At 35.0% G+C, this 22652-nt stretch overlaps 2 protein-coding genes and 1 long non-coding RNA gene across 9 annotated transcripts; 2 read left to right on the forward strand and 1 right to left on the reverse strand.

The window, feature by feature from the left end:
• Nucleotides 1-2032: 2032 nt before the first annotated feature.
• LOC113737797 (uncharacterized) lies at nucleotides 2033-5646 on the reverse strand. Of its 7 annotated transcripts, XR_011842427.1 has the most exons (5): nucleotides 5333-5646; nucleotides 4999-5049; nucleotides 3406-4661; nucleotides 3254-3326; nucleotides 2089-3032 (listed from the first exon to the last, which is right to left on the reverse strand). It is a non-coding gene; the product is annotated as an uncharacterized lncRNA (long non-coding RNA). The 7 variants fall into 7 exon arrangements; XR_011842423.1 differs by having other exon boundaries at nucleotides 2033-2370; nucleotides 2948-4661; nucleotides 5333-5645; XR_011842426.1 differs by having other exon boundaries at nucleotides 3254-4661.
• A 2654-nt stretch (nucleotides 5647-8300) lies between these two features.
• Nucleotides 8301-13594, forward strand: LOC113736219 (probable disease resistance protein At1g58390). Its single transcript, XM_027263090.2, has 3 exons — nucleotides 8301-9844; nucleotides 10593-12367; nucleotides 12991-13594. Exons 1-3 carry the CDS (start codon nucleotides 8791-8793, stop codon nucleotides 13117-13119), a joined length of 2958 nt encoding a protein of 985 aa, XP_027118891.1. The 5' UTR covers nucleotides 8301-8790; the 3' UTR covers nucleotides 13120-13594.
• Nucleotides 13595-17293: 3699 nt separating this feature from the next.
• Nucleotides 17294-21646, forward strand: LOC113736220 (putative disease resistance protein At1g50180). The gene is made up of 3 exons (XM_027263091.2): nucleotides 17294-18399; nucleotides 18667-20444; nucleotides 21072-21646. Exons 1-3 carry the CDS (start codon nucleotides 17358-17360, stop codon nucleotides 21198-21200), a joined length of 2949 nt encoding a protein of 982 aa, XP_027118892.1. The 5' UTR covers nucleotides 17294-17357; the 3' UTR covers nucleotides 21201-21646.
• The last annotated feature ends 1006 nt before the right edge of the window (nucleotides 21647-22652 follow it).

The following is a 22652-nucleotide window of genomic DNA, read 5'->3' on the forward strand; positions in this document are numbered from 1 at the left end:
TTTGTATATATTATATTTATGAATTTATATTCTTCACTATATTTCTTTTCTTTTAGTTTTTCTAATACTAAACTCTTCCACTATCTAACACACGATCTTGAATCTTTGGTGAGTTTCATACAAATTACATTCCAATCAATATAATTCATACACTACATTGCTACTCTCATTTCATAATACAACTACGTTTTTCCCCTATTTTCTATCTCAGGTACTCATTGGTGATATACTCTCGCATATACAAACAGACAACATAGGAGTCATCAATTGCTATCATGCTAAAACTCGATGGATCTTTCAGCTAGAAGGAATAGAAATAACAGAAAGTTGGTCAATATTCGCACAAAAACACTTCTTACATGAAGGAAGTGTCATCCTGTTCACCCTGCTCAATGAAAACAATTATCATCTGTAGCTCTTCAGCAGAGATTTTATCCAACAATCATAATTAATCTGTTCCCTAAATTTTCTTTATTCTACTTCCACTTATATTTAACAATATAAAAATAAACATATCAAAATTATTTCAAATTATTAATTTATCTCAACTCTTAACAAATGATTTACATTCCATTAATTTAAATAATATTTACATCCTGTTACTCTTAAAAAATTAAATACAAATCACAACAATATTACTATATCTATTTATAAATATATTAATCCAATATATTGTTCCACTATTTATTATTCCAACCTACTATCATATAAAACACTCTAAACATTAATTATTAAATAAATCTTACATTACTCTTAAACAATCAATAATGGGCACCCCGCGAAACTCGCGGGGCACAATGCCTAGTAAGATCCTAAAACAACCAACCATCCACGCAGATATCTCCGGCATTGTTTATCTTGTCCCGAATCGTCCTAACGGCTCAAATAATTCAGGAAATCAAACTGAAGTTAATCTAAGTTTAGAATGAGGAACAGAACTAAATGGAGTCTTCCACGTTTGCGAACATAAGAATCGGTTTCATATATGGTGGAAAGCTGACTCACCTATGCATGGTGGGAATAGCAAAGGAAATTAGGACGACACATCGCAGTGGAGCAGGACCAAAAAAAAGAGTTAAAAGTAGTGACCCGAACCGGGTAGCAGATGTTTCAGACAAGTTCATTGTACTTTTAAGAGAAACTAGGAGGGGATTACCGCGCAATGCCCGGTGTTAATTTCATATTGCCCAGAAAATGCTCGGATTTTCAAGTGGAGATATCATAAATCGTATGCATTGCATTTAAGTTATTTGGTTATAAAATGATTAAGTTTTTAAATAAGCAATGTTGTAAGAAAATGCAAGTAAATAAAGGTTTGCATCTAACATGGTGTCGAGAAAAAGATCGAAAAGAAAATAATTGAGGTGAATAAAATTGAAGCTCATCAGTATGATTTTGCTTCATGTAAAGATGGGATGAAGTGTTGGGAGAAATAAATGGGAGATTCGAAAATATTAAACAATGAATAAACACTATTAATTTTTTCTATTATTTTGTGGAGGATTGATTATCTATGGTGTTTTTAAAATTACAACGAGCATTAATTTTGATGTTGTTCAATCGTTTCTATATTGTTTATCCAATTCTTTGCATGTAACATGAAAATCGGAACAACTAACGCAACAACTCTGGTCAGGAGAATGGAAGTGTGATACATGGTATTTAGGTGTACACTGAGAATGAAGGGGGTTCATATTTCTTAAAAAGGATCCTCCATGCAACAATCTATCTTCACAGTCAATGGAAACGTTCCCAAACCGAAGTTTATTGTTGGGAAAATGAAATAACTAGTTGACAAATAGAAAGGTAGAATTCTTGGCGCACTTGAGTTTCATGCCATAACAGGCCATTTATATGAAATTAATTACTGATTATGCAGAAAAAGGTAGCAGGAAAACGGTGAAAGCATGCAAATTGCTCAATCCTAGCCATCTAACTTGCAAATTGTTGTGATGACAGATGTTGAATTATTTGAGCCCATACAATTAGGAGGCATATAATTAGTAAAAAGAATTATTGAATTAAAGAGGTAAGTGAAATTTGCAATTCAGTGTCATTAAGAATACAACCCACCGTAACTGGACAAAATTAGGAAGTACATAATAGGTTCACTATACACAATATGATGCACTGAAACAAAAGTTGGTCACTATCTTTACAAACAAAACCTCTTATTTAAAATCTAAAAGGTACATAATGTCTACAATAATATGTATCCAAAAATGAGGCTAATAAATAATCACTGTAGATCCATGCAGGACAGACATAGAAATAATGCCAATCTTGATTCTAGGGGTGCATAACACTTCAATCATGATAATGCAAGGGAAACGGTAAGAGTTCTTCCACTTTTCGGGCTTTGACTCATTGCTAAGCAAAACAAGCCAAACAAATCATTAAGCATTCTCTCAATTAAGTTACTTAATTTGAACTCAAGCCACACAATCAAATAACAGTAAGTTTAAAGATATCTAATTGGGCCTAGAACAACAAAGCCTAAAGAAGTGTCAGATGTTTTAAATGAGGTCCTTTAATCTCTATATCTTGACTAATAATCTGCACATAGAACAGCAAAAACATATTCCAAGGAAAATGAAGAAAATTCTCTTAACAAATTTAGCAAGTCAGCAAAATGTTGAACTCAAAGTCATAGCTCAGGAAATCCTCATCAATCCATTTTAGCTGTGAGGAGTAAAGACAAGTTAAATTAAATAGCTATCAATGATACAGTCAACCAAACACAGTAGCTCTAGTATGGTAAAAGAATATTGAAATGGTCAAATAATAGTGAATTTCCCAAAGAATAGGAAACTTAAATGACCAATGCCTATCTTAGCGCCAAGTAACCCAAGGGTCTTTTCTTGAAACTTAATCCCTAACTTTTTCTTAACATTTTAATCATTACAGTAATGACCATAATGATTTCAGTATCAGTATTTCAACTTACACTTTTTCCCACACCTTTCTTCTTTTCTTTTACGTCCCTCCTCATACTGCCAATGCCTCTCATCCTTTTTTCAACAAGTTTATACCTATAAATATTGAAGTTCAAGAAATGAACCCAAAAGGTTAAAGATGAAATATACAAATTTATTACCAAGTAAAACTTACTCTAACAACAAAAGTGTAATCAATCTATAAAATTAATCAATGAAAAGAAACTAATGATTCGTTATTCAAAAGCCCATCAAAAGAAGATGACATTTTCACACTACAAAATAGTCTATCTAGATAGCCAAATAAGGAAGCTGACATGCTATGGAGTTCCAAATACGGATGTGCACAATATCTGCTCAACCAAGTCACCTAGTTTAAGATATTCTCACCTGTCAATTAAGTAGAACTTATACTATCATTAAAACCCAAAAAAGGAAAAACAACAATAAAAGGTGAACAAACAACTACTTAAAGGCTATCTTCACCATTTGTTTATTCCTGGACCACAAATAAAGATTGCTTCTTCCTGTAGTGGATACCAGAAAAAGAAGAAAGAAGAAAGAAAAGGTCAGAGATAAAAATCTGATGAGGAAAAATTTATCCCTGAGAAATTGCAATGGCAAAGCACCTTCAGTTGTGTAGACAATCATCTCTCTAGTCTTACTCTCAAACATATACTACTTTAGAAATATTGACTTGTCCTAAAAGATGCAGAGACAGAAATTGCATGAAGACCAGGTCTCATATTCAATGAAAAAACAAGAAAAGAACAAAAGGATTCAACTTTTAACTGAGCAAAAAATGAGTCCTGAACCAGTTTAGAGGTTTATTCGAAAAATCTTTAAACTTCTTTGCAAAAGTGAAAGTGAAAAGTCTTAACCTCGACCCTTTTGTTCCATATTAGTTAATGTTATTTATCATTTAACTTCTGATTTAACAGATGCACTTGATATAATTTTGGCAGATTTCATTGTGACAGGTAAAAAGATTCACTCAAAGCTAGTATTTAAAAAAAGAATATTAAAATCTAAAAACAAAAGGCCCAAAGTATCGTGAAAAATATAGGAGCAGGAGTTTTACCACAATTTTTTGCCATCGTCCACAAACCTCTATCATAGAGGGAAAGAGGGAAGGTCACAAATTGAAAAAAGAAACAAACCAGAGCAAAAAACTTGTGGGCTAAAAAGTTTCTTACCACAGAGGTTGTTCTTCCTCACTCTGTAAAAATGCAAATTGTAATATGAAAGTATAAATGAAGTAAAAAGACAGGAAAAATCACAGATGAATGTGCGCCAAGAAAAGAAGCAATCAGTGTTTCTATAACAGGGGCTCTAGAATGCATAGGTGTTTTAGGGATTAAATGCTTCTAGAATGCTTTAAGAAACCACTATAACTCATACTTTCTGTCAAACAGCACCAGAAAAAATGTTTACAGAGGAAAACATTGATGTTCATGCCTATTTTTTAGCTAAAACCTAATAAATTTATCTTCCTTTCTATAAAAATAATAGTATAATCCAATAAAATAAAAGACAAAATAAAAACTTCAAGTGATTTGAGAGTAGAGACTGAAATTAAAAGGACAAAGTTTTTATTGGCAATAAATAAATAAACAAATAAATCAATAGATAAATAAAGCAGAACAGACCTTTGGAGGACAGAAAAGGATGGAATATATCCACAAGTACTTGCATTTGCATCCCATAAAAGTTTTCATTTTTTTCCTGCAAAGATAATACTATAAAAATTAGGAAATCGGATAAATAAAACATAAGAGACATAAAATACAATAAAAAATCTTAAGATATAAAGATTAGAAGATCAAAGTTCTTATCGCTAAGAAAATAATTGAGTAACAGAGATATTAAACCAAGCTTTATTAATTTTTAAGCAAATAAAGACCATTGGAAGAACAAAGAAAAGTTGAGTAAATCTACAAGTTATTTGTAGCTCATCTCATCTAAAAAGATCAGAAACAAAAGCCAGAAAATTTGGTAGAATTGTACGAACAAAGCGTGAAGAATTGTACAAACAAAGCGTAAAGAATCAAGGAAAACTTACAAAATCTAATTAAGGTGCTGAAGCTGATTTCTAACATTTCACCTGCAAGATCTAAGCACAAGAAAAAGAGACGGCAGAACACAAACTCAGAAGCATACTCAACAAGAAAATAAAAAATAGCAGATCTCTGGGTTTATAAATACTTCCGACTTTCGCTGCTTTTGGATAAAGATTTTACTACAGCTTTCTTTGTTTGCTCAAAGAAGGAGATGGAATAATAGTATTTCAGACCTCTGGGTTATTAATCGAAAGATTAACAAATCTTAGCAGGAAAAATGTCTTTCTTTTGTAAATAAGGGAAACTGTAAAACTTTAGGAAAATATTGGAGCTTACCAATTAAGATGATTTCTGTGTCTCATGCGTTTAGTAGCTTCATATCCAGACCAATTCTAACAAGGGAAAAAAATCAATTAGAATCATATAATTGAAAAAAGGAAAGAGAAGAAAGAAAAAAGGGGGAGGGGGAAAACGGGAAGGAAAAACACAGAAAAAAGGACCAAATAAAAAACAACAAAAAGGAACAAAGGAACAAAGAAATGAAAAGAAAAATGGAAGGGGAGAGGAGAAGAGCTCTGGAGAGCAACGAAGCGACGGAGATGAATGAGGGGAAAGAAAACAAGGGAAGCCCTAAAACAAAATTTTTGGCACGTGAGAAACACATGATGGACGACCACCATCCAGCCAATAAACTTGGCCACATCAGCACAACAACCACCATTCGTAACAAATCCATTCGCGCTTTTACTATATAGGTTGATAACATGTATGCTTCTCAACAACTTATGGGCATTTGTACGCACCCAAAAATTGTCGTTAATTTGGGAGTAGCTCTCCATGTCTAATTGGCGGGAAACAAGTTGCAAAGAGCGGAAAGAGTTGGTCCGATGCAATAATCCTTGAGATACGCGAAAATGAAGCCATGTGTACTCCAATTTTAATTTGTAAATGCTTCCTACTTGGCAAAAGAGTTATGACGGTTTAAATTTAATTGTTAGTTGATATAGATAAATAATTATATACATAAATAATTAAAAGAAATTATTTTTATATAAAATTTATTTTTTACATAATTACATTTATTATAAATTTATTAAAGAATTTTGGTTTATAAGGTTATTGTAATTTAGTAGTTACAATATTTAGAGTAGTTACGAGTAGTTATATTAGCAAAATGTGATTAAGTAGTCAGAGCAAAAATTAGTTTTTCTTTAAGGATAAAATAGAAAGTTTTAAAAATGCCATAAAAAGTTTACATTAATTGTGATCCCTCTAAATTTATATATAGCATAGATAGTGGCTTTTTAAATATTAACATTATCTAATGATAGGGATAACCAAATTGTAGTAAAAATCAAAATTTACTCTTAAAAGTAAGTGTTAAATTTAAAGATTTTGTTGTGATATAGATTATTTAATGATAACAAATCCATTGAAACAAGCCAGCAACGATATCTAGATAAATGTCAATTAAAATCATGCGTTCAAATTAACATACATATCCAAATAAATATACTTGACAATAAATTGGAATTGAAATTGATTAAGTTGGTGGATTAGCATAGATGAATTATCATAAACATAATTCACATGTTCTAAACTAAGATAGATATCATAATCCTTTTTCTTGGGGGGGGGGGGGGTTTATGTAGCATGGAATTGAATTTTTTACATTGAACTAAATTCTTGTCTAAGCAACTGAGTCACAAAAGTTATGGACGTTAAATTGAAATGATTTGAAAAATTGGCAGTTAGATTGAAAAGATTTGAAAAATTGGCAATCAAGTAATCATGAAAAATGTTTGCAATCAGCCTAATGCATGAAATTCTTGGAGAATAATTTCAAATTTGAAAAGAAAAATATGAATATGAGTAAATGTGAGTTGATTGAACAATAAATTTGGCTATTTCATTGTTAACCATTTCATTAGTTTATGTTATCTCTGTATGTTAACAATTTCATTGTTTTATTAGAATAACAATTTGATTTCATATTCATCAAATCAAAGTTGAATCAAATTGAAATCAAAATTCAATATGATTCTTTTGACAGATATTTATAGATGTTGAAATTTGGTTAAAACATCAATCTCGGTTCTAGTTAACCTTTTTATTTTTTTCTAAGTAAAGTTAGTAATTGATAATAATGTCATACTGTGTTCATGTGTGAGTAGCTATTAAGTAACTAGGCTACTAAGTATTATGGTTGTAATCAGAATGTAAAAGATAATTAAGACTATTACTTATCCACAATACTTTTTTTTTTTTGCAAAAACTACATACTATATTGTGGATAATATAGTATTGTGTTGAGAATATGTTGGCATTCAATTTACACAAAATATTTGAACGGAGAAAATATTGATTCATTAATTTTCATAAATCCAAACCATAAGATATTGCTTTTGTATGGGTTTCACTAGACACTAGGTATGCATTATACTAATCTTTTAAAACTACATCTCCAATGTATTACCTACTCAAGTTTTGATTATTAAATGATCTTAGTTATAGTAAGGGTTAAGATAAATTAATGTTGCAAGGTTTAACAGTGTTCTAAGGTAAATCTCGAGGTGATACATTCTTTTTTTTTTTTTGTTAAATAAAATTTATCCCCTTAAGGTATATCTTGGCTTTTTTTTTTTTTCAAAATTTTGGTCTCTCTTCTTTTTTTATTCGAAATTAGTTATCTTTTTTCTTTGAATTTATCCCTTTAAGTCAATTACCCATTTTGACAATATTGTATTTCTTATTTTGACAAACTAGGGGGTAATACTTATCCATTATAAATAATTTTTTTAAAATTATCACTTAAGTCTATCTAGTACTGAAGTTTAATTATATCAATCGAAGTAATTTTGGGTGAAAATTTGGAGACCGATAGTTGGCGACTTTAGTTGACTTTCCCAATTTCACCCCTTTACCCTTATCCCTGGCTGAATCATGAAATTTTTAATTTTTATTTACCACTATTATTCGGAGAATTGCACTACATTCGTTCCATTGTTAATGTCACGTTTTTACTTTTTGTTGTCCCAAAAAATAAGAGTTTCGTAGCAAAAGTCAAATAATTTTTTTTTTTAAAAAAAAAGTCAAACAATTTCAATGTTTTCTTTTACAGTAATAATGACAGGACTCTATCAATTAATACTAAATAATTACATATGGCCCACCATAACACCTGCAAGTCCTATGACTTTTTGTTTTTAGCTAGCTATTTCTGTGTTCAAACAATGGGCAAGACCGGAAGAATATGAAAAGTGCAGCCCACCATTCTACCGCGCATAATAAGATAAATGCAATTCCTTAAAAATGTCCCAATTTTATGGGACAGAGGGTACTTGGCGGCTTCATCAGCGGGGATTTCCAGATTCCATCCGCCACAAAGGCATTTGTATTTGCAGTTTACTCCCTCAGATTGTGAAAGATGTCCACGCTGAGTTGTCTTGCTGACACTTCTTCTGCCCACGGTGGGGAGTTCACTCTACTTTCCACAGTAGAAGTATCATTTATCGTGAATGAACAAACTTTGATAAAACGTATCAGCTTGATTCTGGGCCTAAGTCTAATTGGACGGAGAAGTTCTATTAAATTTTTTTTTTAATTTTATTTTTTTGGGCACAGTGAATTAGTTCTTTGGTTATATAAACCAGAACTTTCGCGCAGCACGTGATGGCTCTTAGTTAACTACGTAGTTCATTAAAGAGCGTAAAGATTCTGCAACAAACAAACCAAAAGAGAATAAATAAGCAGAAGGGCAGCAGCACGATCCGCAGGCTACTGATTTTGGGAATATGACCGCCGTGGCAAGCATCTCAGCTGCCGTGAGGAGGCTTCAAGAATTGTTGCTGGACGAAGCGAGACCTTTAGGCCAGTTAGAACCGGAGGTCAAGAGCACTGTGTTGCCGATATTGCAGGAGTCGGAGGAAATGTTGATGGGGCTACCAGCCCATAAAATAAGAGTAGAAGGAGCCCAGGATGATCTGGAATTTGGAAGAACGACCAGAATTCTGTTGTCTTCTATTGAGGATAAGGTGGAATCGTATGCCCTCCAACTTGGATCTGCAACTAGCAGTAGTCGTGAAGCATGTTGCGGTGGTGGTGGTGGTGGTGGTGAGAATACAGCGTTTGGGAAGGTCGTAGCTGACTTGAAAGTTGCTGTTGATGGACTCAAGGATTGCGTTACATCCTACCGTGCACAACAAAATCAATATCAACAGATTCGAAAGCTAGGACAGAAGTCCCAATGGCTCGTCTCTCGAGCAAATTTCTCTAGCGGCCGCTGGGGAGATGAAGCTTTTGGATTGGAGGAGGAAGTACTTGAGCTGACAAAGGTTTTAGTAAGTGAGGAGACTGATCCCAGAGTTGTTTTCATAGTCGGAATGGGTGGAATCGGCAAAACAACCCTTGCCAAGAAACTGTTCAATCACCCTGATGTTCGGCATCATTTTAACGGTTTCGCCTGGGTCTATGTCGGTGGTCACTGGAGCACCGGAGATATCTTGATAACTATACTCGACCAACTGTCCTCCTTGCCGAGGAAGAAACGGGAGTCGATGATGAAATCCGAGGAACTGGAGCTGGCCCCACAGGTGTTCACAATTCTACAGCGAAAAGGTTGCCTGGTCGTTTTGGACGACTGTTCCGACCGTGAACTCTTGGATATCCTAAGCATTGCCTTCCCATTTGCGGTGAGGAGTGCTAGTGCTAGCAAATTCATTCTCACCACTCGAAACCGGAATTTAAGCAGATTTCTTGATCCAGGTGCAGTATACAGCTTGCGCATGGAATCACTGAATGAAAAGAAGAGCTGGGATCTACTCTCTCATATTTGGCGCAAGCTAGAGGGTCAGTCTCTCTCAACTTGAAACTTCAATTGTTTGAACAATCATCTTTGCTCTCTCTCTCTCGTTTTGGTATTCTCGTCTTCATTTACTTTTTAATAGATTTAAGGGAAAGAAAAAAGAAGAAGAAGAAGCCCAATGATTTCATGGTGCAAAGTGGTATTAACAAGAGATTTAGCTACAAACTCAGACAATGAATATTCATAAACATTCCCGAACAAATCACTTGGGGAAAAACATTTGCCTGCAATTTCAATCAAAATTAAGCTCCTCTCATACATGGTACATTTATACTCTACAATTAGCTAGAAATTAATCAAAGAAAATCAAAATTCCATTGTTCTACTGCTCATGAGGAGCCTTACTTGATGAGAGAATTAACAACAAATATATGATATCTACAATTGATTCTTTGTTACATGGTACTTCATAGACTTGGGTGTTGACGCTTGTACAGTTGAAAGTAATCTTAACTTTTACGCAAGGCATTTTTTGGTGACATTCCAATTATTATTATTCATGACACTCCTATCTCATGTCATTTTCTAAAAAGCGCCAATGTGGAATGCCAATAATATATAGTAGCTACTATCATTGTTTAAACAAATACTTGAGCTTGGGACAAAATCCTGGTTAACAAAATTGTAATTTACAGATGTTCCTGTTTGTAGATTTTTAAAGAAGATATAACCCTCATTTGAATCTCAACGTCTTGGTTTGTTTCGTTAATTGGCTTCTGGTTTTCTCTACAGAGGGTCCGTTCCCAGGGAAACTGGTGCCAATTGCATGGGAAATATTAGCTCGATGCGAAGGCTTACCATTGGCTATCATTGTACTGGCGAGCATGTTAAGAACTGAAAGGGAAGGTGAGCGGGTGCTTCACAATATTCTTCAGAGCCGCCGCCCGATGGATGGATTTCCCATAGGCTTTCATTGCCTACTGTCAGCTTACTACGCTTTGCCACTGCACCTAAAGGCGTGCTTTCTTTATTTGGGAAACTTCCCAAACAATTCAAGAATACAAGTAGAGAAGTTGTGCCAGCTTTGGATTGCTGAAGGTCTGATATCAGCTGAGGATGGGGCAAGCGAAGAAACAATGATGGATGTTGCAGCAAAATATTTCGGCGAATTGGTAGCAAGGAGCTTGGTAACTCTGGAAGAAGATGAAGTGTCAGACTTAAGGCTCATGTCCGGCCACATTCATGGCCTGATAAGAAGTCTCTGCATAACAGAGGGAAGGGAGGACGAATTTTTTGAGATCATGCCTGGCTCGGAACCATATATGATTTCAAAAGCACAAAGATGTGCTATATATTTCGATAAGTATTACAGCGTATCAAATGTTATCCCCTCTGCTAACCTTCGGTCTCTTTTATGCCTCAACTCTGAACAATCAGGGCAAGGATCTAGGTGGCCACAGGGACTTTTTGATTTCAGAAAACTTAGACCGCTAAGAGTTTTAGATTTTGACAGAGTTAGTTTTCAGGATGGAAATCTTCCTCAAGGAGTAGGAAATTTAGTCTTCTTGAGATACTTGAGTTTTCGAGGATGTTACCTGGAGGATTTGCCATCATATATTGGCAACCTTTTGTACTTGCAAACCCTCGACCTAAGGGTTCAAAAAGATTGCATACTGACCATTTCAAATGTCATTTGGAAGCTTGAGCGATTAAGACATCTGTATTTCCCTCTAGCATTTCAAACTCCTGATCATGGTGGAATGTTGAAACTAGACAGCTTGAGACAACTAGAGATACTAGAGGGATTGGATACAAGTGTGTGCAGAGCAAAGGACCTCATAAAGCTGACCAACCTTCGGATTCTAGCAGCAACAGCAGAAGGAAACCTTGAGGACTTGGAGCTCATCATCCACTACATAGGCAACTCAAGCCACTTGAAGAGGACATCGCTCGACATTAAAAAGTTTGATTGTTACTCTGAGGAACGGCTGTCTTTCATAAAAAGATTATTCAGCTGTCCTGTTCTTGATACTCTGCAAATAGAAGGGCATATAGGAAAAATGTCAGACATTGGTGAAGGAAATATGTTAGACATTGGTACAATCTCTCCTAGCTTTACCAAGATTGTGTTAAATGGTTCTGAACTTGATCAAGACCCTATGCCAACACTGGAGAACCTTCCCAACCTGAGGATCCTTGTCTTAGAAGTCGAGGCATACGCAGGAAAGAAATTGCATTGTTCTGATACAGGTTTTCCTGAACTCAGGAGTTTAAAGCTCGTCAAGTTGTACAACTTAGAAGAATGGGAGGTGGACATAGGAGCATTGCAAAAGCTTTCTACTTTAGAGGTTTCCATGTGCAGGAGAATGAAAAAGCTTCCTGAGGGATTACAAAGCATCATTACTCTCAGAAAGCTGAAGGTCAGCATGATGCCACAACAATTCTTAGGCAGGCTACAAATGAAAAATGGCAGAGGAGGAGAAGATCGTCACAAAATCAACTCAAAGTGTTCAATAGAATTTGGAAATGATGATCCTTGGCTTGAGTCTACCATTTCAGCATGTCAGGTAATCCTTGACCCTCTTTCCGTGGAATTTTGTTTACTTGTCAAATCTTTCAACCCTGAAGAAAATTTGGTGCTACAAGTAGGACTTCTTGATGCCTGACATATTAGATATTCATTCTTGGACTAAGTTAATACAAGAGGGAAGTAATGTACAGTTGGATACATTGCACTAGCTGTCACTGTAGTTGATACATCAGAGAAGGTCCCGTTTTTTAAACCCTCTAGAGTCAGTTTGAGGTCAATAAAATTTTGCTTCTATAGAAAAGCATCCCTAAACACCTATGATATCATATACCTTTTTTGGGTTGTTTTCAATCTTCAATTTTCAGGACCAAAATAAACTAGCACAGACTCAAAATTTTCCTGTGCCTCTTCAGTCTTATAGTCAAGCTTGGAATATAGAGTAACAAGCTAGTTTGCTGTGTTTAATACTCCGCATTTCAGCTAGCGATACAGGAATTCCCAGAAACAATAACACTAACTACGATCGAATCCCAATCCCGGAAACAGCTTGTTTGACTTGAGAGCATTCCTTGAATAATGTTATAAGTCTAATAGAGATGTTGTCAGATTAGACATCCTAATCTCTTTTATTTATTTATTTATTGGTCTTCTATTTTGCAGCAAAACAATTCCTTTGATGGCAGAATCACCGAATCTCAGGCTTCAAGTTCAAGTCATAGTCCAAACCTAATCGGAAGTTTTGCATGCTTACCAGAAACTGAAAGGGAAAGAGATGTTTACCTTCAATGATCCCCGTTGAGAAAATGTACCAAATTGTAAACTTTCATCTTCGCTTTAACTTTCTTGTGCCCTGCTCCAACATTGTGGCATGGCCTAGGTATGCTCTTCTCAGAAGTCAGACCAGAGAAGAAAGATGGATATCAGTCAAGCTCAAGCTGCAGACACTGTCAGAAGTTCAGTCTGTACTCCAAGAAACGAATTGGAGGAGGATTTTTACCTTAACGAGAGTTGCACTTGCCAATCCCTGTTCTTGAGGAAAGGCTTCTTTCTTGCACCGTAGTCTTCACATCACTCACCAAATGCCCTGCTCTCACATCACTCACCAAATGCCCTGCTTCAATATATTGCCATTGGCTAAATGACTTTTCAATTGTTAATTTGAACTTTATCATGTCAAAGACTTTCACATATAAAAGCGTATTCTGAATTTCCGCCGTTGTATTTCTATGTAATAGTAAATAAATGAGCTCATTTCCTGTGACGATCTCTTCATTCAGTGTGGATTAGGCTCTTCTTTGCATGGATAATGTTGGCCATACAATCTCATTTTTTGGTCTAAAATAGTAATGCTCATGCTTCTCTCCCTGGTAAGATGTAAAATGCTGCTGGCTCTGTTATTGCTTCCAGTTGATTATTGCTATCTCTATGCATAATGATTATTCAGGCCGAAGCTATTGCTATCTCTATCTGTTATTGCGACTTTTTCCCATAATAGATTCTCTCATCCACACATCTAGAGTACCACTCTACTTTCTGGAAAAGTGACCAGGATGGACAAGCAAAAGCCAAAAGGCACAGGCAATGAGATTCTGTCAAGGCTATATTATTGAACCATCCCAACTCCCAAGTGACCTTCCACATGTGTTCTTGTAAGTCTAATGACCCAAATTTTATCACCCCTTTAATATTCGAAGTGATGAGATAGTGTGATAAATTTTGAATTATTAAATCAGAGGAGGAAATGTTTTGAGACACAGCTATCAGAAACTATACATGGTAATGGTGATGATCTGTAGAGTCTCCACTTGGACTGGAATCTCAACCAGGTTTGCAATGTCACGTCTAAGTTCTAGACAAAAGAAAGAAACGAGGATATATAAACTGCTATCTATTATCTATTAATCGATATTCCCTATAAAACTATAAGCATCGATAATCTAGGCAAGTGGAGTGTAAGTAATTTGTTGTCTTAATTTTTTTTGCCGTGACTAAGTAAGTAATGTTTTATCTAATAATTAGAATTATTTTCATTTCAGTTATGAAAGTAATGAAATGAATAAAAATGTTACCAATTGATTCCATAAAGTGAGTAATTAGAATAAAAAATGTACCATTACCAATTCATTCAAAAACGTTAGTAATTAAGATAAAAGTCCCTCTCATAGATGCCTTCAGACAAATATAAAAACTAAAATAGAAATACCCAAAAAATAACATTATCATCAACCAAAAAAAAAAAAAAAATTGACTGAAAGTTGAATACTAATCATAAAATGACATAAACAAGAGAATGAAACAATCCAAAGCCTGAAAAAGATAGTCCAAATGAAACTTGGATAATAACAAGCACATAATTCTACAAAATATAACATCATAACATTTTAGAATAGTTAAATGCCCAAATGAAGAATGTTAAATAAAATCAAAATTACTTCTTAATGAAATGACATTACATTTTCTCCCATTGTCCTCACTTCTTAATGTCGCAAACTACAAAATTTTGCTTAGAAAAGTTTTTCTTAAAATTCTCTAAAATTTTGAATTAGAAATCAGTCTTTTAAGGAATGTATTGGTGGAAAAAAAGGAATTGTTGCCTAATTTTTGTTGATGAAACTTTATTGCTCTGAGGCTTGAAAACTTGCTTATCTGCGCAAAAAATAGGAAGTACAAAAGTCATATATGTTTACAAAAACCAAAAAATAATCCTCACTTAGAGTTGTGGTGATAATTAATTTAACATAAGGCTTCAATCTAAAATCATCAATTAATTTCTATAATTCTTACAGCTCCTCAATGTCAACATGGGACAATAAAGTCGTGGTATTAATCATTAATTGAACAATTCATGCACTATAAAATGGCTTAAATCAAAATTTAGTGAAGAGTAAATATACAAATAAATTTTCAAGTTACATGAAAAATAAGACTCAATTATGAAGAGGGTAATTAAGTATTGTTGGATTGGCATTGGAAATTGGTAATGTTGTTAAAGTAAAGAAAAGTTTGGATTCAGAATCTCAAATTGCACATGCTTGCGAGTGCACCTGGAGAATGTTTAAATATTATTTTAACCCCCCATCTAAGTTTTCTATTAAAATATATAGAGTATAATTTCAAGGGATCCTTAAACTCTTGCATTGATTCTAGAGACCATCATGACTTTCAATTGAAGGAGTTAGGCTGGGATCTCTTCTGCAGTGGCTACAAATGAGATGTTTTAGCAAATATTTTTCTAGGTTTGATTTCATGCACTGGTTTGATAAATCATAGAAAATATCCTCTTATTTTTGTGGCAGCTCTGGTAAAACAGTAAAATATATTATAGTAAGTTATCTAACTTTCCATCTTCAGAGTTTTTGTATGCTTGAATGCGGCCTTGTTTGGATTGTGATTTTCCGTCGGAAAATTACGTCGTTTTTCGTAATCATATTTCCCTATTACCTTTTTCCCTCACATACATCAAATCGCTACAGTAATTTTTCCATGAAAAATGCAATCCAAACACAACTACTTGATAAATATAAAATTACTTAAAACTAAACCAATATGCTTGGGTTAGAAAGACAAGATTTGGGAAAATTTTCCCAGTATCTTACTACTTACGAAAATTTAGTTGTATCAATATCATATTATCTAAAAAAGAATACGTATGGTTGTCAATTCTTGTATTTCATGCTAATGTTGTATCATTATCATATTATCTATAAAAGAATACATACGGCTGTCAATTCTTGTATTTCATGTTAAAGATAGAGGTAATTTTAGAAAGCTGCTTCATATAATCACGTGTTATATTATATGTACCGTAAATGTTATTCTACAACCAATGATAAAATATGTGCTAAATATTTGGTATCCGTGTTTGTTTATTTCAACAAGGCTATATTTCTGTCCATGTTATATCTGTGTATGATTGGCAAATTCTACATTTTATTTATCATAATTTCTTAGATAATATTACGTTAACAATCAAAATTTTACAAAAAAATTAGTATATTAATCATTTTGTGTCATCCCATGTTTGGTTGCATTTTACATATAGGGGAAATGGTATTTAGTCATTACGGGATGACTTAGAGATAGAATGATGAAATTTTAGACTAATTTATCCTTACAAATAATTTAAATTTCTACAATCATAATAAAATATTCTTACCCTCACACGATGATATAACATGAATGGACTAATTTGACCCTACTAATTAATTTAAAGTTTTTTCCGACTGATTTGCCTCTACTACCAACAAAAAAATATTTGGACTAATTTGCCCTTACGAATGAAACAAATTCAGAGTGAATATTACATAACCATACTTTTACATAATAATATGATAATAAATGGATTAATTTATCCCTACTAATTATATTAAAATTTTTTGCCTAATTGGCACCCCCTATTCATTATTTTAAATTTTTTGAAAAATTACCCCTATTAATTAATTAATTAATTAAAATTTTTTGACTGATTTATCCCTACTTTCATCATAATAAAAGGATTATATTGCCTTTTAACTAAATTGCCCTTACCATAGAGTAATAAGTTCATTCAGGCAGGCACCGATGAAAAGAAGATATGAGCGCTCTCAGACAAAACACTCTATTGAGTACTTTAGGAGATTCAGGACTTTGGATCTTATGTAACACTTGATTTGATAATGCAGTAAAGCACGTTAGGAAAATATGCAACGCTTGTTTTGATAATTCACTAAAGCACGTTGGGAGGATATACTTGGCTTGACACTAAGAAAAAGAAGAGATTGATAGCTCAAGTATCTTTAACTAGGACATAGGGCCAAATGTTGATGACCGGGAAAAAAAAAACCAGAAAAAAGCGATTGTAGGAGCACCTGGAAAAGCCAAAACTTGGCGAATAGGGAAAGACATAGAAAGTAAAATGCCTTGCTGCTTCTGTGAGCAAGGTATACAAAGATCTACATAAATATAGAAGAAACTACATATCACAGCACTTGGTTGCAACCTGAATTGATAAACTACATATCTCATCTATAGTTGCACCATCCAAATTAATGGCCGAATTGGCAGAGCCTGTCGTATCTTTTATCATAGAAAGGCTCAGTAATCTATTGATTGAGGAAGGCAAGCATCTACATGGAGCGAGCGATCAAGCTGAGCAACTTCAGTCAGAGTTAAAGCTGATGCAAGGCCTGTTAAGAGATGCTGATGCAAAGCAACGTGACGATGCTGTAATTCGTGAGTGGATTTCGCAAAGCAAAGATCTTGCATATGAAGCAGAAGACTTGATCGAAACATTTGCATTCAAAGTTGGATCCAGAAGGGGAGGTGGTCTTGTAAATGTCCTTAAACGATACACTTGCATCTTCAAAGAGTGCTATATGAGGCACAGAGTTGGAGTAGATATTCAGGGCCTCAACACTAGAGTCTCTAATCTCACCAGTTGTTTTCGAGATTATGGGATAAGAACAATAGTGGAGAAGGAAGGTCCAAGTTCGAGGCAACTGCGATGGATCAGGAGGATTTATTCCCATGTTGAGGAGGAGGATTTTGTTGGCTTGGAGAGAAATGTCGAAGTGCTGGTTCCGAAGGTGGTAAGTGAAGATGGGACAAGCCACTATAGAGTTGTTTCTATTTGTGGGATGGGTGGTTTGGGGAAGACAACTATTGCCAGGAAAGTGTATAACCACCCAAATGTGAGGCGTCATTTTGATAGGTTTGCCTGGTTTTGCATATCACAACAATGGCAAACAAAAGAGATTTTGCAAGGGATCTTGGTTAACCTAATTCCTGAAAAGAAAGATGAGATTGTGAAATCCTGGAGTGCTGATGAACTAGTCAGGCAACTTTACCACATCCAGCAGAATAAAAGATGTCTGATTGTTCTTGATGACATTTGGTCCTTTGATGCTTGGGAATGCATAAAAAATGCCTTCCCAACTAGAGAGAAGGGAAGCAAAATATTGGTTACTACTCGTAATAAAGATGTGGTGATACGCATGGATGCTTTTCACCATGAGCCTCGACTTTTGTCCTTTGACGAAAGCTGGGAACTGTTTCAAAAGAAAGCACTAGGAGAAAGATATAATAATCATGGTACGTCATTTTGCAAACGAATTTTCATATGGTTTTTTATCTAGTTTTCTATAAGCGCCAATGAGGAATGGCAATAACAGTAGCTGCTTAATTACTATCATTGTTTAAAGAAATATTCAAGGTTGGGACAAAATCCTGGCTGGCAAGATTGTAATTTACAGATGTTCCTGTTGGTAGATTTTTAAAGAAGGCATAACAATTATTGGGCTGTCAACGTCTTGGTTTTTTTTTTTTTTTTGGTTAATTGGCTTCTGGTTTTCTCTACAGAGGGTCCGATCCCTGGAGAACTGGCGCAAATTTCAAAGAAAATATTAGATGGATGCGGAGGCTTACCATTGGCTATTATTTTATGTGCGAGGATGTTAAGAACTGCAAAAGAAGATGAGTGGCTTAAGGTGCTTCAAAGTCTTCCTAAGACTAAGAGCCGCTGGATGTATGGAGGTCCTCAAGGTCTTGATTACCTATGGTCAGCTTACTGCGCTTTGCCACTGCGCCTAAAGGCGTGCTTTCTTTATTTGGGAAACTTCCCAAACAAATCAAGAATACAAGTAGAGAAGTTGTGCCAGCTTTGGATTGCTGAAGGTCTGATATCAGCTGAGGATAGGGCAAGTGAAGAAACAATGATGGATGTTGCAGCAAAATATTTCAGCGAATTGGTAGTAAGGAGCTTGGTAACTCTGGAAGAAGATGAAGTGTCAGACTTAAGGCTCATGTCCGGCCACGTTCATGATCTGATAAGAGATCTCTGCATATCGGTTGGGGCAGAGGTAGAATTTTTTGAGATCATGGAAAGAGAGGGAACTTCCTATTATCAACGACAAATGAGGTCAGAGGCACAAAGATGTGCTATATATTTCAATAGATATTACGACGTACCTGATGTTTTCCCCTCTTATAACCTTCGGTCTCTTTTATGCCTCAACTCTGAACAATCAGGGCAAGGATCTAGATGGCCACGGGGACTTTTTAATTTCAAAAAACTCAGATTGCTAAGAGTTCTGGATTTTGACAGAGTTAGTTTTCAGGATGGAAAGCTTCCTGAGGGAGTAGGAGAGTTAGTCCACTTGAGATACTTGAGTTTTCGAGGATGTTACCTGGAGCATTTACCATCATATATTGGCAACTTTTTGTACTTGCAAACCCTCGACCTAAGGGTTCAAAAAGATTGCATAATGACCATTTCAAATGTCATTTGGAAGCTCAAGCGATTAAGACATCTGTATTTCCCTCTAGCATTTCAAACTTCTGATCATCATGGTATGTTGAAACTAGATAGCTTGAAAGAACTAGAGATACTTGAGGGATTGGATACAAGTGTGTGCAAGGCTGAGGACCTCATAAAGCTGACCAACCTTCGGATTCTAGCAGCAACTGCGGAAGGAAACCTCAAGGACTTGGAGCTCATCATCCGCTGCATAGGCATCAACTCAAGCCACTTGAGGAGGACATCACTTGACATTAAAAATTTTGATTGTTACTCCCAGGAGCAGCTGTCTTTCATACGAAGATTATTCAGCTGTCATGTTCTTGATACTCTGCAAATAGAAGGGCACATAGGAAAAATGTCAGACATTGGTACAATCTCTGGAAGATTTACTGAGATTGTGTTAAATGGTTCTGAACTTGATCAAGACCCTATGCCAACACTGGAGAACCTTCCCAACCTAAGGATCCTTGTCTTAGAAGTCGAGGCATACTTAGGAAAGAAATTGCATTGTTCTGATACAGGTTTTCCTGAACTCAGGAGTTTAAAGCTCTCCAAGTTGTACAACTTAGAAGAATGGGAGGTGGACGAAGGAGCATTGCAAAAGCTTTCTACTTTAGAGGTTTCCATGTGCAGGAGAATCAAAAAGCTTCCTCAGGGATTACAAAGCATCATTACTCTCAGAAGGCTGAAGGTCAGCATGATGCCACAACAATTCTTAGGCAGGCTACAAATGAAGAATGGCACAGGAGGAGAAGATCTTCACAAAATCAACTCGAAGTGTTCCATGGAATTTGGAAGTGATGATCCTTGGCTTGAGTCCACCAATCCAGCGAGTCAGGTAATCCTTCACCATCTCCCCGTGGAATTTTATTTACATGTCAAATCTTTCATCCTTCAAGAAAATTTGTTGCTACAGGTAGGACTTCTCGATGCCAAACACACTAGTAAATATTCATTCTTAGACTAATTTAATACAAGATGGAAGTAATGTACAGTTTGATACATTGCACTAGCTGTCACTGTAGTTGATACTTCAGAGAAGGCCTCCTTTTTGAATCCCTCTAGATTCAGTTTTTAGGTCAATAAAATTTTACTTCTATATAAAAGCAGTCCTAAACACCTATGATATCACATACCTTTTTTGGGTTTTTTTGAATCTTCAATTTTCAGGACCAAAATAAACTAGCACAGACTCAAAATTTTCCTGTGCCTCTTCAGTCTTATATTCAAGCTTGGAATATAGAGTAACAAGCTTGTTTACTGTGTTTAATACTCCACATTGCAGCTAGCAATACAGGAATTCCCAGAAACAATAACACTAACTACGATTGAATCCCAATCCCAGAAACAGCTTGTATGACTTGAGAGCATTCCTTGAATAATGTTATTAGTCTAATAGAGATGTTGTCAGATTAGACATCCTAACCTCTTTTATTTATTTATTTATTGGTTTTTTATTTTGCAGCAAAACAATTCCTTTGATGGCAGAATCACCGAATCTCAGGCTTCAAGTTCAACTCATAGTCCAAACATAACTGGAAGTTTTGCATGCTTACCAGAAACTGAGAGGGAAAGAGATGTTTACCTTCAATGATCCCAGTTGAGAAAATGTACCAAATTGTGAACTTTCATCTCCACTTTAACTTGCTTGTGCCCTGCTCCAACATTGTGGCATGGCCAAGGTATGCTCTTCTCAGAAGTCAGACCGGAGAAGAAAGATGGATATCAGTCAAGCTCAAGCTCCAGACACTGTCAGAAGTTCAGTCTGGACTCCGAGAAACGAATTGAAGGAGGATGTTTACCTTAACGAGAGTTGCACTAGCCAATCCCTGTTCTTGAGGAAAGGCTTCTTTCTTGCGCCGTAATCTTCAAATCACTCACCAAATGCCCTGCTTCAATATTTTGCCATTGGTTAAATGAATTTTCAATTGTTAATTTGAACTTTATCATGTCAAAAGACTTTCACTTATGAAAGCTGTATTCTGAATTTCTGTTGTTGTATTTCTATGTAATAGTAAATGAGCTCATTTCCTGTGACAATCTCTTCATTGAGTGTGGATTAGGCTCTTCTTTGCATGAATAATGTTGGCCATACAATCTCATTTTTTGGTCTAAAATAGTATTATGCTTATGCTTCTCTCCTTGATAAGATGTAAAATGCTCTTGGCTCTGTTATTGCTTCCAGTTGATTTCTGTTGTCTCAATGCATAATGATTATTTCTTTATGCCTAAACTATAGCTATAGAGGTACACTCATTCAATTTTCGCCATTTTCTTTTTACTTTCTGTTCATTGGAGAAGGGAAACTTGCAGAAGCTCAGACATGTTTTTTGGAGTGTAGAAAGCTATTTGGATTAGAGATGCATGTAGCTCCGTTTAGATGTACATTCATCCAGTATCTTAGGTTAGAAAGAAGATGATTACCATATTTTTACAGAAGACATGATAACACGCATAGCAGAAAGCCGGTAGATAGCATCATCTAGCAAGGTTCATTGACACCATCACATCGTCAAATAAGTTCTAAAATTTATAACCATAAAAAGCTTCTGCCAAATTTCTGTAATTCTATATAAGGTCATGCGATTATTTTCTAAGGAATATATCTTCTTTTTTTTTCAATCTAGCCCTTGTGCCAACTTGGAATCATTTTTTTTAAACCATATTTTAACTTCTCTGATCCCAAAGTGGATTCAAGCAGGCATGGTTGAGATTGGTGGCTATATTTTTCTGGATAAAATCCATACAAACGCTATGGTTGAAAGTTAGGATGTCCTTTTAACGTTCAAAAATGTTTGTAGTACCTCTCGTAATTCAAACTAATATGGAATTTAATTAACAAACTTTTCAAATTAATTTGAATAATGTTTGTAATATCCCCTTATGATTCAAACTAATTTGAAATTTAATCGATAACACGCTGTTACTTATAAAAGTGATATTTCACGAGATAATTCCTATTTTAATTCTTTCTTTTGCTTTATATATTTTTCCTTTGTCACAAGAAATCCACAGCCTCCTTTCTCCCCTCACCACCACCTTCTTT

This window comes from Coffea arabica, chromosome 3e (genome assembly GCF_036785885.1).
Source record: "Coffea arabica cultivar ET-39 chromosome 3e, Coffea Arabica ET-39 HiFi, whole genome shotgun sequence".
Taxonomy (NCBI): Eukaryota; Viridiplantae; Streptophyta; class Magnoliopsida; order Gentianales; family Rubiaceae; genus Coffea; species Coffea arabica.

Excerpts from the sequence above, each read along its gene's own strand:
- LOC113736219 (XM_027263090.2), top strand. The coding sequence starts at position 8,791 with ATGACCGCCGTGGCAAGCATCTCAGCTGCCGTGAGGAGGCTTCAAGAA. Across the intron at positions 9,845-10,592 it reads TATTTGGCGCAAGCTAGAGG|AGGGTCCGTTCCCAGGGAAA; the intron begins GTCAGTCTCTCT and ends TTTTCTCTACAG. Across the intron at positions 12,368-12,990 it reads CTACCATTTCAGCATGTCAG|CAAAACAATTCCTTTGATGG; the intron begins GTAATCCTTGAC and ends TCTATTTTGCAG.
- LOC113736220 (XM_027263091.2), top strand. The coding sequence starts at position 17,358 with ATGGCCGAATTGGCAGAGCCTGTCGTATCTTTTATCATAGAAAGGCTC. Across the intron at positions 18,400-18,666 it reads AGAAAGATATAATAATCATG|AGGGTCCGATCCCTGGAGAA; the intron begins GTACGTCATTTT and ends TTTTCTCTACAG. Across the intron at positions 20,445-21,071 it reads CCACCAATCCAGCGAGTCAG|CAAAACAATTCCTTTGATGG; the intron begins GTAATCCTTCAC and ends TTTATTTTGCAG.